The 13,042-nt window shown below is 35.6% G+C and overlaps 1 protein-coding gene and 1 pseudogene across 1 annotated transcript; both read right to left on the bottom strand.

Moving 5' to 3' along the window:
- Positions 1-999: 999 nt before the first annotated feature.
- LOC123206776 lies at positions 1,000-8,133 on the bottom strand (annotated as a pseudogene).
- Positions 8,134-9,881: 1,748 nt separating this feature from the next.
- LOC123206780 (bidirectional sugar transporter SWEET17-like) lies at positions 9,882-12,123 on the bottom strand. Its single transcript, XM_044624018.1, has 6 exons — positions 12,023-12,123; positions 11,897-11,933; positions 11,598-11,811; positions 11,346-11,507; positions 10,289-10,408; positions 9,882-10,036 (listed from the first exon to the last, which is right to left on the bottom strand). Exons 1-6 carry the CDS (start codon positions 12,054-12,056, stop codon positions 9,893-9,895), a joined length of 711 nt encoding a protein of 236 aa, XP_044479953.1. The 5' UTR covers positions 12,057-12,123; the 3' UTR covers positions 9,882-9,892.
- Between the last annotated feature and the right edge of the window lie 919 nt (positions 12,124-13,042).

Raw genomic sequence — 13,042 nt, 5'->3', positions numbered from 1 at the left:
GTTAGATTAAGTTAATCTCAATTTAATTTAATTTTAAATATGAATTAGTCATTTTAATTTAAATTAAATAAATTTAAACTGATTTAAATAGTATGAAACTAATTTTCTGTGATTGGGTTGGCTCGATTCACCTTCAAACTTACTTGATGTTTTGATGACAGCCGTTGGATGAGAATAAGGCTTAGTGATCTTCACTCTTTTGTCCCATGCGAACCTCTCGTCAACGCACGTGGACTTTTTATTTAATGGCATTGTTGGTTTGTTATTGTAAATCTAACACCACTTCACATGATTAGAGGGTCCGCTTGTGATGTGTCCCTATCCGTTGGATTGTACTGTATATATAGGGCTCTTTCAATGAGATCATCATGAACCGAATTCCACTTTTCCCACACCCCCAATCTTAGCCGTTCATTCTTCCTCCTGTTTCGCTTTCATCCTCGTCATGCGGTCTGAGAAACTTGACCAAACCCTTCTACCATATTTTATTCATTGACTACCGTAAGTTGCAGCTGAGCAAATCTTCGGTGCAACACATGCATACATAGGTATCAATAATAGGGCTGGATACCAATACAATAAAAAATGTAGTAACATAAAAAATTCAGTAAAGAATTGAGAAGAAGCATATTTAGGGATGATAATACGTAGAATTGTCCATTGAAACGCAGAATACTTAAAAGATAAGCATGGATGGATCTGTTGATTATAAAGTACGAATACAGTTTGGTTAGACCCGTGATTACGTTGGGGATACCAATACAAGTACAGGACAGGGCCCTGTCAATTAATTCTGATTAATTACCATTTATTTATTTTCATGGCCAGTTGAGCATCCAGCTAAGTTTTGTACATCCTCCATTAAATTTGTTATAAGAATAATTAGCAAGAGATATAAGAAGGCAAACTCCAGGTTAGATACTCATTAATCACTGCTAAAATTGTATTAGAGGCCCCCAAAATTTTCTTTTCTAATATTGTTTTTTTTGATAATTTAAATGAATCAAACTCAATCCCAATTTGATTGTTTTGAATTCAACTGGACTCAAATCAAATCTCTATAGGTTTACAAGTAAGTCCACTTTTTACCATTAATGCACAATGGCCCAATTAATACCTGATAATGATACACCACAGCTGTATTATCAGGGGTCCTCTCCATTTTTTTTGCCCAAGTAGTTCCCTTTTTTGCTTTATCAGTCACTGTATTTTGGGTTGCCAGCAAAAGCACAGCCTCTGAGAGCTCACGCAGTAAAATAAATATTTTGCATTCTAAGAATGCATACGGAGATTAATTTTAGTGAGGTCCACGCCATTTTCTAAACATATTTGCAACACTATTTTGGCCACTTCTGAGCAACATTATACAGAGACGGAATTGTAGAATGGAGCATGCAATGAGCACAGATCTACAACTCAAGCTTATAATTTTGATTTGGCCTGTTCCACTGGAGCACTCTGCAGCATTTAGCACTAACGGTATTAGCGAAGCTAAAACAAATTACAGGATAAAATTAGAGTAAAAATTTGGAGGTCCTCTTTATGAAATGTAGAATTATGGCTACAATCCAGATGAGCCGCTTGGTTATTGTTTTTTTTTTTTTTTTTTTTTTTTTTGGTAACCGAGGTGTCTGGGCCAGCTTATGCGCACCTCGACTAATCCTCGGGGCTCATTGAATACCCGACTAACCCAATGAACCAGGTAAATTTCACCACTTTCGTGAGATCGGTGGCCCCAAGGCTCGAACTCAGGAAGTCAGTGAAGGGAGCACACCTTCCTGACCACCCTGCCAACCCTCGGGGTTGCCGCTTGGTTATTGTTGTGCCAAGCTCAAGCAAAGTTCGATTGGTAAGTTTGTAAGCTTAACTAAGTTATCTAATATCAATAAACTAAGCTCAATATCGAACTCTGAATATAAGAGTAATTAAAAAATAAATAAGTTTTAAAGTTTTATGTAATTTATAAATTAAGTTTATGTAATTTATAAATTAAGTTTAAGTCATGTATCTATTCCATTGAACTGAGCTCGATCCTAATAATACTCGAGTTAACTTGATTTCATTGAAGTCCTGTATATAATGCACTAATATCTTTTAGGAATTATGACACGAGAACTAACAAATTCATCAATTTGACCATAATGACGAGTTTTACAGTTTCCGATTACCCACCAGAGGAGCCCCATTTGAAGCTTTTTCAGCCAAGAAGCCACAGGGCTTGAAAAATTCTCCATACACCTTTGGCTTTGACCATTCTTCCAATCTTGAACAAACGTATTTGGATCCCAGAGAGGCCGCCCAGAAGATGATTCCTCCCCTGATTGAAAAAAAATAAAATTGCAGCCTATTATTATTAGAGCCTGTATTCTATGGATTTAGCCATTTAGGAAAGTGAACACCTTAATAAATAAAATTACAAACCTGTAAGCTGGGAAGCCCATGCCCATAACAGCAGCAACATCAAGGTCGGCTGCTTTGACTGCAATACCTTCGGCTAAGAGTCGACAGGCTTCATTAACCACTGGGAAGAATATCATCTCCACAATGTCCTTCTCTGATAATTTACAAAACTGGATTCCAATTTAATCCCGCTAAATGTGAGTGCAGGATAAAATATTGTCCCTAGTTTATAGAGAAATTGAAATGAGGGGTAAGAGAGAGTGATCTGGTCTAGCTTTGCCTTATCATCATACAAGTAGAATCCTTTGCCTGTGGTTTCACCTACAATAACTGCATATTAGATACAAAAACTCACAGGCAAATCTTACATAGACAAAAAAGTACTGTAAAGATGAAAAATATATTTGAGTATCCCATATTATTCATAGATGATAAGAGATTATTTGTTAAATAATTTGTGAACTGTTAAATTATCATGACGCATTTTGGGTTGTAAAGTTTAAAAATAAAATCATATCGAACATTACGTTAAAAGCGTGATAAGACATAAGAGATAAGCTATGTCATTTGAGATAATAATTGAAGATAACATAAATAGTTGAAAATGTTTTAGATTTTTTAGCTTATAATAGGATAGTTAATAAATTTTTAAATTGTTAACCACTAGAGATTTTATGTTTAAAGTGGATAATATCTTAATAGTGAATTACACTGTTTGGCTAGAATATTACAAAAATCAACCCAAAAGCTGAATTAAATCTTGGCTGGAGCCTAGAGACCAATTGTTGGCTCCAAGGATTTCAACAAAAAATCTACCTCCTTTATGATCCTCTTGCATGATCGGGACAAGCATTGATTTATAGGTTCTCTCAGGGAAATTCTCAAGAAATCGCAGGCCAGTTGCCATTGCCACTCCAAAACCAACAAGGTCAGTCAATCTGCACAAATAAATGAAACACAAAAAATCCATTCATTTTGACGTAAAACTTCTAAAAAGCAAGCTTTGAGAACACAATTACCAGATCATAATTTACAAACTAAACCTGAAAAGACCCATTGGCATTCCAAATTTGGTAATGGCCCTATCGATTCTACACAGATCAGTTCCATGTTCAACAAGCAAAAAAGCAGCCATTGTGTAAGGGAAGAACATCCTGTTGACAGCAAAACCTGTGCAATTACAGACCACAACTGGAGCCTTCTTCATCCTTTTACAAATGTCTAGCAAGTCCACGATCACTTGCGGAGAAGTCCTATTGGTACGAACAATTTCCAAGAGCGGCGTGGCGTGAGCCGGACTGCATCGAAAGCACAAGACAACTGTTGAGCCAAGTGCAGGCTGAAAAGCAATGACAAGTTTACAAAAAATGCTACCCGCAGAAATGGGCTCCAACAATCCGAGCCTGGGACTTCGTACGCTCGCCAATCGAATTCAAGTCAATCGTGGAAGTGTTACTTCCAAGTATGCAATGTGGTGGACAATGTTTTTCAAGATCAGCAAAAAATTTTTTCTTCAAAGAAACATTTTCAGTAACAGCCTGATTGGAAGCATTAAGTACAAATTCAAAAGAGAACATTTTGTCAAACTTTGATATAAAAATCCATAAACAAATAGCTGAAGTAAATCAGCATGCACTCTGCAATACCTCTATGACCATATCAACCTCTTTGAAGCTTTCATAGTCCAAAGCACCTTCAAGAAGAGACATGGCCTTGTCCAACTTTTCCTGAGTCATTTGTCCTGTCTTGAGATGGCTTTGCAGATTTGCTGAAAAAATACTATACAATGAGATATATTACTTCATAAATGAATGAGATCTAAGAAGCAAATTAAAATGTGACTTGTCCTATATTACAGTTATGTACAATGAAAGGAATGGCTCTGGTTCCACCTCTGGCTTTATGGATCCCAGCTGCCAGGATCTTCTCATTTACTTCTTTAAGAACCACCGGAAAATTACAAAGAATGAATGCAGTAGCTATTCCAGAGCCCATTAGTCCTCCTCCAAGAATTGCAACCTTATTCACTTGCCGTGGCGTCAAACCAAGATCAGTTATACCGTGAACCTGTCCGTTGGTAAGAGATGACTAATGAAGTGAGAAGGTTAAGGCATCAATAGCCACTAGACAGTATTCTTAGATTGCAACTGACAAAGTAACAAAGCCTTCTCTTGCTCTAGTACCACATCATTGACCAGTTTAACTACAAATGGCTGCTGTTGAAGCTTCTTGCCATTGCACATGTAAAATGGTTCAGGCATTGAAAGTCATTTATAATCTCTTTGAAGTCATGATTTTCAGGTTCATTTGCAAACTATATAACACAAAATGCCTATAAATATAAATATGCTAACATCTACAGATGAACAAAAACCAATCCTGAAGCAAAATTTCATTCAAACCTTTGAGGTTCCACGTTGAGCAAAGAAGATATGAACCAAACTTTTGCTGGTGTCAGAGATTACAAGTTCCTCAAAAGCTTCAGCTTCCTGCCAAAGTAAAAACCGTTGTCACAAAGTTGCTTGCTAATGACAACTGGAGGGAGGGAAAGAAAATTTGGAGCATGTAAGGACCTTCAAAAGTCCAATCCGAGGACCAGATACCACACCTTCTTCAATAACATTAATGCAAACTGCTGGATGTTTGAGATTTGGAGTTCGCTTCCTTGCCTGAGCCCACGCAAGCTTGAATATTTTCCTTGCCTCCCTGAGGGGCTCTAACTTATCAGTCCTGTAAAGAGTAGAAACCCATGGTCTTTGACACTCAAAGATATTCAGAGCCCATCGACGTGCAGTGCTTATCAACTGATCCGGTGCAACAACGGCATCTACTAGACCCAAAGCATGAGCTTCCTCCCCTTTAACTAGTTTTGAAGTCTATTTGGTGCAGAAAGGATAAAGAGATGTAAATTGAAAAGCATACAGCAACATTATCACAGCACACCAAACTTTAAATTCAAGCAAGAGAAAGAAGCAGCCAAAACATACCAACATCATTTCAAGGGACTTTGTAATAGCAACAAGACGTGGAAGTCGCTGTGTTCCTGAGACAAAGGAAACCATTGATTATTAAACAACATTAACATGTCAAATTCAATATTTCATGATTGTAATTTACCTTCTTAAGTCGTAAAATGACTTTGGCAATTATTTAAGAAAGAATCAGGCATTATTCAATTGTTGATTTAAGGTTGATGTGTACAAACATGAACGGCATTAAGACAAACACCCAAACATGGGCTCTTGACTTCAGCCTGCAAATCAGGCCAAACTGTCTGAAGAACATTATTTTGCCAACTTATGTCTATACTGTTCATCCGTCATTCAACTAGCTCTTCTAGAGCGCAACTTCACAACTAGATCTTGACTGAAGTATCAGGAAAGATATTTCAGATTGACAAACAAGGGACCATAGTTTTTCAATTTTACAAGTCACGATCAAATCACCACCCTAAGAAATTGTTTCTTTCTTGTTAGACCGTCCTCTTGTTCCAAATGGTAATAGGCATGGAACAATTATCACATTTCATTAAGTAGTCTAAGCGAACTTCCTCAATCTGCACCTTAAAATTTACCCAGCTATATTTATTACATAGTCCATCATTTGCTGTGTAATTATTCATTTTTATTAAAATTTTCAGTGTAGTTTAATCAATTTCTAGGTACTACGCTCCATAGACACCCAACATTATATATAGAAAAGGTAGTGGCAGTATATTGGCAATGTTTTTCTATAGTTAATAGATTCCAATTCATAATATCTTCCTTCAATTCAACATTCATTTGCTGGTTCAGTAGCAGTCCAGAAGAAATTCTTCGTTTTGACGCATCCAAGTCTAATTCTTTCAGTATATGATCTACAATCTTCTATGATAGCTACAAAAATCAGCAATTTAAATCAGAAGCTTCTATAGATATTAGAAAAGAAACAAAGTTCACCAGGATGAACACAGACAGATTATATATGCGGATTTGGTTTCTTTAAAGAAAGAATCGTCATATCAAAACTTTTTAAACTTAAATTGCCTGAACTCTGATTACAGTGCTATCAATGAGTTAAATAACATAAACATTGCATTCAGATTATATAGACACACCTCCAAATCCAGGAATAACTCCTAGTGTTAGTTCAGTAAGGCCTAACTGTGCACTGGGGGCTGCTATCCGTGCATTGCATACCTGACAAACCAGAATCATAAGAATATAAGATCATCAAACAGAATTATGAACAATAGCGTCAATCCCAAAAGAACTGGCACTTACCCTTGCAATCTCTAGTCCTCCACCCAGAGCAAATCCCTCAATGGCAGCAACTGAAGGTTTTCTTGCAGCTGGAAAACAAAGCACTGGTTAAATAGTCAACATAGGGGAGGACAATTCAGCAGGGAAGTGTCCCTTGGTAAAATACAAAACTGCAATCGAAGTTCTTACCTTCTAGAGTGTCAGTTAGAATCTCTACTGATTTAGCATCAAATGACAGCCCTCCTGAGAACATGTAACAAAAAAGTCGCCAAAGGAGCTCAACTGATGTTTACCAGAAGAAAGAGACCAGTGAAACAGAAAACATACGCTTTCCTCCTCGATATCCAGAAACACTAGCAATGTCAAAGCCACCACAAAACTTACCCTTGGCTCCTGCTTGAATAACATGAGATATTACCCTCTATTATAATCATCTAAATTGCTAGACAAATATTGAATGCATATGTCATCAAACCTTTCATTGTAAGTTGTATTATCTCCACTCACTTACCTGTAATAACAAGTGCCTTCACATCATCTCTGCACATGGCGTCGTCATAATTCTCTAGCAGGCTCCAAAAAACTGCGGAGAGGACAAATTTACCGCATTTATTAGAACTACAGCCTTCTTTAAAAAACATTAATAAACATTTTTACAACAATGACTTCTGAAAACCTATTTGAACTAGACAGAGAATTCAAGAAATGATACAATTCCAAATTAGATTCAATTCTAATTAATCACCTGGATTACATTAGAGGCTCTTCAAACAGTAAAGTTCACAATCACTCTTCGACCAACCAGTTTAGAAATTCAACAAAAAAGAAACTCAGAACGCATGCTTCTATCATTGTAAACCTTTAACCGAAAGTTGGCATGTGCACGCTGCACCTTAATCAAGCTGACTTATATTGATCTCTATGTAATTCCCACAAATGGATTTCAGAAAAATTTTCACTCCAACATGATAATTTCATATGCTGACTCTACTCGACAAGAGTCTAATACTAAATTCACATTGCACCCTCTTTTCTCAAAGTTAATGATCATCATTCCAAAGTCGTCTTAATTCTACCATTGGTACTATTAAACTAAATCATTGTCAACACTACTCCGCTTGGCCTAACAGGCAAAGGAAAAAGAAAGTTTAGTTTCGATGAAATATACAGGAACTTATTGTTAAAACAACGGCCACATTATCACCAAACTTTTGATATATCAATGCCTTGTGAAAAACAAGCTTGCACATCATATAACAACAAAATCAATAACCTACTAGGCGAAAAACATAAAAATGGGTTCAAGTGATACTCGTGAAATTATATTTTAGAATAATAGTATTAATAAAACTGATAAAAAAACAGAAATTTAGGTTAGAAATAGTGATCAACAAGTACCATCACAAGAGAGAGAATTGACAGGAGGATTGATGATGGTGATGAGAGCAACTCCATCAACTCGAACCTCAATCGTTGTCCTTCCCTTACCCATCTGGCTTTTCTCAATCGTTTGTTCTGTTAGGTGCAGTGAAAGTGAGAAGACTCAGCCTGGGTTCGTGTGAACTATGTCTGAGTCTACTTGACGTTAATTTTGAAGAGAGTATCATTTCTTTTATCTCGTACAATGTGCAGTCTCATTTGTATTTTTCTAGCAGAATGTGCAGAGAACGTTCAGCAGTTTGCATGTTTCAGTTTTGCTTTCAGAAAATGAAAGGCAGATGTACGACCACCTGGAAACACTTTTGCATGAACTTAAACTAATGATAAAAGACTTAAAATCAAGATTTTTATCTCATTGACTATAATCAGAATCAAACATACTCAGATTGTTAACAGTCTCATTATTTTTATGAGGTGGCTGAAAAAATAAACAGCGGCCGAAGTGGGTCGGGTTCTGGTGGACAAGATGGCGACGCCTGACGGCGAGCAAGGAGCCGGTTTATAAAGCTGCCGCTGGTTTAGACTGGTTTTGCTGCTGTTTAGGTAGTCCAAAGTCGCTGGTTTATTAGGCCACATTGCCGCTGCTGTTTTGTTCTCTAGTCTCTACACAGAAATCTCAGCAGAGCTAGATAACGTATATCTATTTTATTATACTATTAATGATATCAGTGATATTAATGATAATCTTAATGAAGTGCGTCTAAACTTCAATAATAATGACATTATCCAAAACTTCGAAGTCGGATAATGCATATCTCTGATTATTAATACATGCTATTATATAAGAAATAAACATTTCTAAAACTTCACTTACCCATCTGGCTTTTCTCTTTACTGTAAACTTTACCCTTTTTTTTTTTTTTAAGTTCTGTAGTATGTGTTTCTGTAAGGTGCAATGAGATTGAGAAGCCCCGAGCTTGGTCCGTGCTGATTGATTATGAGTTTGCTTGTTAAGGGCATTTGGGACGATGCCAATGCAGGTTCCTTCCATCTACAAACTACCTGAAGAACACTTAAAACATAAAATAATGATAAAAAAGAACTGAAATCTCCTTTTCCAAAACTTGATTGTGCGTTTATGGTGGGTGGTAACTAGCTGGAAAAACTGACAATATCTGAAGTTTAAGGCCGATGAATCATTCTTCCAAATCAAATTTTTTCAACATGATGCCGACCTAATTTTAACAAAAGTATATACATTCGGGCGTATGCGTCTAACACTATCATATAGAAAAACTTCTCAATTTATTTCTGGTGTTTAAACCTCTATTCAAATTTGATTGTCGAATTTGAGAAGATAACTCCCTGACAATAGAAAACATTTATTTAATGTCGTATGATTATTGTGTCTTGTTTCCTGTTTTGAGACTTCTAGAAGAAAAATATTATGCTCAGGCCCATCCTACCCGTTGCGGGCTGGAATGAAACTTGCTTAGTAATCGCTGGTCGCCGCTGAGAGTCGAATCTTCGAGTGATTTGAGGAAGAATTTTATCCCCATAACTAAAGTGAATATATATTTGACCTAAAATTGTAATTAAAGTGTGTTTTATAGTTTAGATTAAGTACAAAACCTTCATTTCTTACCTTGCATGGACATTAATGACGATACAGAAGGCAATACACAAGCTTGCAAGCATTTTCATCTAGCGAATGACAAGATTTCTCAGAGTGACAAAAGTTGAACCGTCTCCAAATTATACGTGTAAACCTGGATTTACCTCTCTTGTCAACTACCAATTTAAACCTTCAGAAATTCAGGTATATAGGGTTTCTCTGCTAGCTCTTCATGATAATATGCAAATGCTGATTTCTACGAGGAGGAAACAAGTAGAGGTTCCTGTCGGGTTCCTTCTTCTAATGCATTCCCAGCAGTCTTTGATGGCTTGCCGTTTCTGTACATTGCATAGAGCACAAGCTGGGCTGCTCCCAGTACAAATCCTGCTCCATTTGGCACCTATATCATATAGCATGATTAACCAATTCAACTAACTAATTTCAGCCATGAAAATGGTGAAAATGAGTTAAACGTGTGGGTGAGAGAAGAAGAGGACGAGAAGACTGCACAACACAATCATAATTTGATGTGGTCTGGGAAGAAACATAAGAGAGGTTTTGAGTCCTTTTCCAGGACCCAGTCTTGGAATCCTCTTAGCTTCATCACACAATTGTCAGGATTGTGACCTTGCGATTAAAAAAAAGGTCCTACCCCAAGAAAGATATCGCCGACAAGCAAGGCATAGAGAGCCCATATTCCACCGTTCAAAAAAAGGAAAAACGAGAGCAAAAATGGCATGTATTCCACACTCTTGGTGGTCACCACTGTTTTCTGCAATCACATAAACAGAAATACCTGGATCACCAAATCAATAATGTAAAATGAACAAAATTGATGAATGAAAACTGATGAGGTTGTCTTAAGAGTTGGATTTGGTTCGAACTAAACTTGAACATAAGATAGTTTAAGCTAGAATTCATTCGAGATATTGTCAAAGGATTTGAGCCAAACTCAAACGTTTTATCATACTAAAACTCTAGATGGAAACAGTTAGAATCAAATAAAGCACCTATTAGATGCACCCCAACTGATGATGGCAGATTGCAGCTATTTGGGTTTCTAAGGTGACAAAATGACCAATATGTTTAAGAATGGCAGAATGCCACCAATTTCAGCTGTTTCTTAGATTTACCCTATTATCAGGTGTATAAGAATTTGAACAACGTCTATATCTCAGTATACTATACAGTACAATAGTAAGAGAGATACCAACCCTCGAGAGAAATTGAAGGAGAAAAAAAGTGACTCAAATTATTGAGCTGCAAAAAATAAGAAGAGTCCTTTATTATATATCAAATTGAATTTCAACTTAAATTTAAACTTTTTCACCTCCTGAATTCCATAACAATCAACACGTTTTTACTTTTCAACTTTCAAATCTCCAAAAACTTAATAAAATTCATTTAAATCTCGAACAGTTTTATGGGCTGTGTTCTTCAGAAGCCAATAATCACTTTCTCTCGATCACTTCAGTTATGGCTGCTAAGCACTTGCTATAAAAATATTTCTTTAGTATATCTAACAAGCAACCAAGTTGGCCTCTAACATTATTTTAATCGCAGGCTTCTTCAAAAGCAAACCAAAGCAAGTTGACTTATCAGATTTATAAGCCAACAACAACAATTATACAAGCTTAAAATAAAATAAGAAAACAAAATCTGAATGAATATCCTGAAGGAAAACAACATAGATGACTGAAAAGTATTACCATGGCAGAAAGAGGCGACGCATACGTAACAACATTGAGGCCTGCACAGATGAAGCCTAAAGCGATAGTACGCAACTCTCCTTGCAAAGCCAACCGAGTAACGAGAATAGCCGTTGCTAAAAAACCCACATCCAAGATCCCAACAAGAACGGCCGTTCTGTCCTGGAATAACCAGAAGATAATTTTTTTTTTTAAGGATTTCCCAGGGAGATTGATTCTTTATGATATTGAAATATTATTGTAAGTAGTTACCCTGATCTGTTTTGATGGAGCGTATATGAGGAATAAAATGACGTAGACAGCTTCAACCAAAGCGCCAAAACCATTGACAGTGGCTACAAGATATTCTCCAGGTCTTATGATGCCATAGTAAGTCCATAGCGAAGAATTCAGCAATGTACAAATATAAGGAAGGCTTTCAAAGTTCTCAGTTGATTTGTGCTTCAGTATTCGCCAAAACGTTCTTCTGCATCCACAGAACGTTCAGAATTATTAAAATCACCAAAACTTCCAATTATTCAACAGAAGCTTGATTAAAATGAAGAGCTTACGCTGGAGAAAGAAACACCAACACTGAAATAACATTGCCTGCAACATATAATTCAGAAAGAAGCATGAGCATATATGCATGCTTTATCTGCTTATACATTCAGAAATATATTTATAAATAAGCTCACCTATGACTCCAAGATAAAAGCTCAAGTCTTCCATATTTGGCAAAAACTAAAGGAGAAGAGATTTCCGATATTGGAGACTGGGTCTTTGGGTTGAGTGTTTGTTGTATATAAATATAAATATATATATATATATATATATATATATATATATATATATATATATATATATATATATATATATATATATATAAAAGGTGTAAAATGTAGCATGCGATGGAATTATTATAGAATAAGGTAGCTTATCTTCATGAAATTTTTTGCTGGCAGAAAGTAGTGGAGGACATGACTCTGTAAAAATATATTGCTTTTTATGTAATCAAGCTCTACCAAATAAGATTCCTCGTCACTTAAAAAAAATTAATTTTTATGTAATTTTATAATTATCAATAATGAAATTGTATTACATGTATAAATCTTTGAAAAAATAAAATGGCATTATATGATTACTGTAACATCTCTGGTCCAATAACCCGGCTCACTGTCAAGATATTGTTCACTTTAGACACACAGTCCATCATGGGTTTGCTTCTAGGGTTTGTAACCCAAAACGAGTCTTAACAGTTAAGGAGCTCACAGACTATTTAACCAATCAAATTCTCCCACCATTAACCAATGTGAGATACATAGACAGACCCAGTATCTCTCTCATGCTTTATCGATGTGGGATTCGTCTAAGGGTATCACAATTACTAATTAGCTGATAATAGTTAGTAATTATAAACATGATGATGAACTTAGTATATATAATTAAAGTTTGATATAAATAATTTTTTTAAATTCTGTAGGCAGAAAATTAAAGAGAAATATATCGATTTTGAGTTTAAGTTTTAATTCAATTTTAAAATTTATTTATTTAACGATATAAATTATTTTGTTAATAATATCACTTATTAATCTAATTATATTGTTTATTTTGTTAACAATTTTTTGATAATATTATTTATTTAATCAATAATTTTTTAATAATATTATACGAAATAGATCTAAACTCAAAATAGGTTTAAACTTGACTTAATTTGG

This window comes from Mangifera indica, unplaced genomic scaffold (assembly GCF_011075055.1).
Source record: "Mangifera indica cultivar Alphonso unplaced genomic scaffold, CATAS_Mindica_2.1 Un_0049, whole genome shotgun sequence".
NCBI classification, from domain to species: Eukaryota; Viridiplantae; Streptophyta; class Magnoliopsida; order Sapindales; family Anacardiaceae; genus Mangifera; species Mangifera indica.
The sequence above is the reverse complement of the archived record's forward strand: the minus strand, read 5'-3'. Positions and strand labels throughout refer to the sequence as shown.

What these genes read in the sequence shown, in the direction of transcription:
- LOC123206780 (XM_044624018.1), bottom strand. Translation starts at nt 12,056, where the DNA reads ATGGAAGACTTGAGCTTTTATCTTGGAGTCATAG. An exon ending in CTTTTATCTTGGAGTCATAG is followed by an intron (nt 11,934 to 12,022) that starts GTGAGCTTATTT and finishes TATATGTTGCAG; the next exon opens with GCAATGTTATTTCAGTGTTG. An exon ending in TCGGCGATATCTTTCTTGGG is followed by an intron (nt 10,037 to 10,288) that starts GTAGGACCTTTT and finishes TATATGATATAG; the next exon opens with GTGCCAAATGGAGCAGGATT.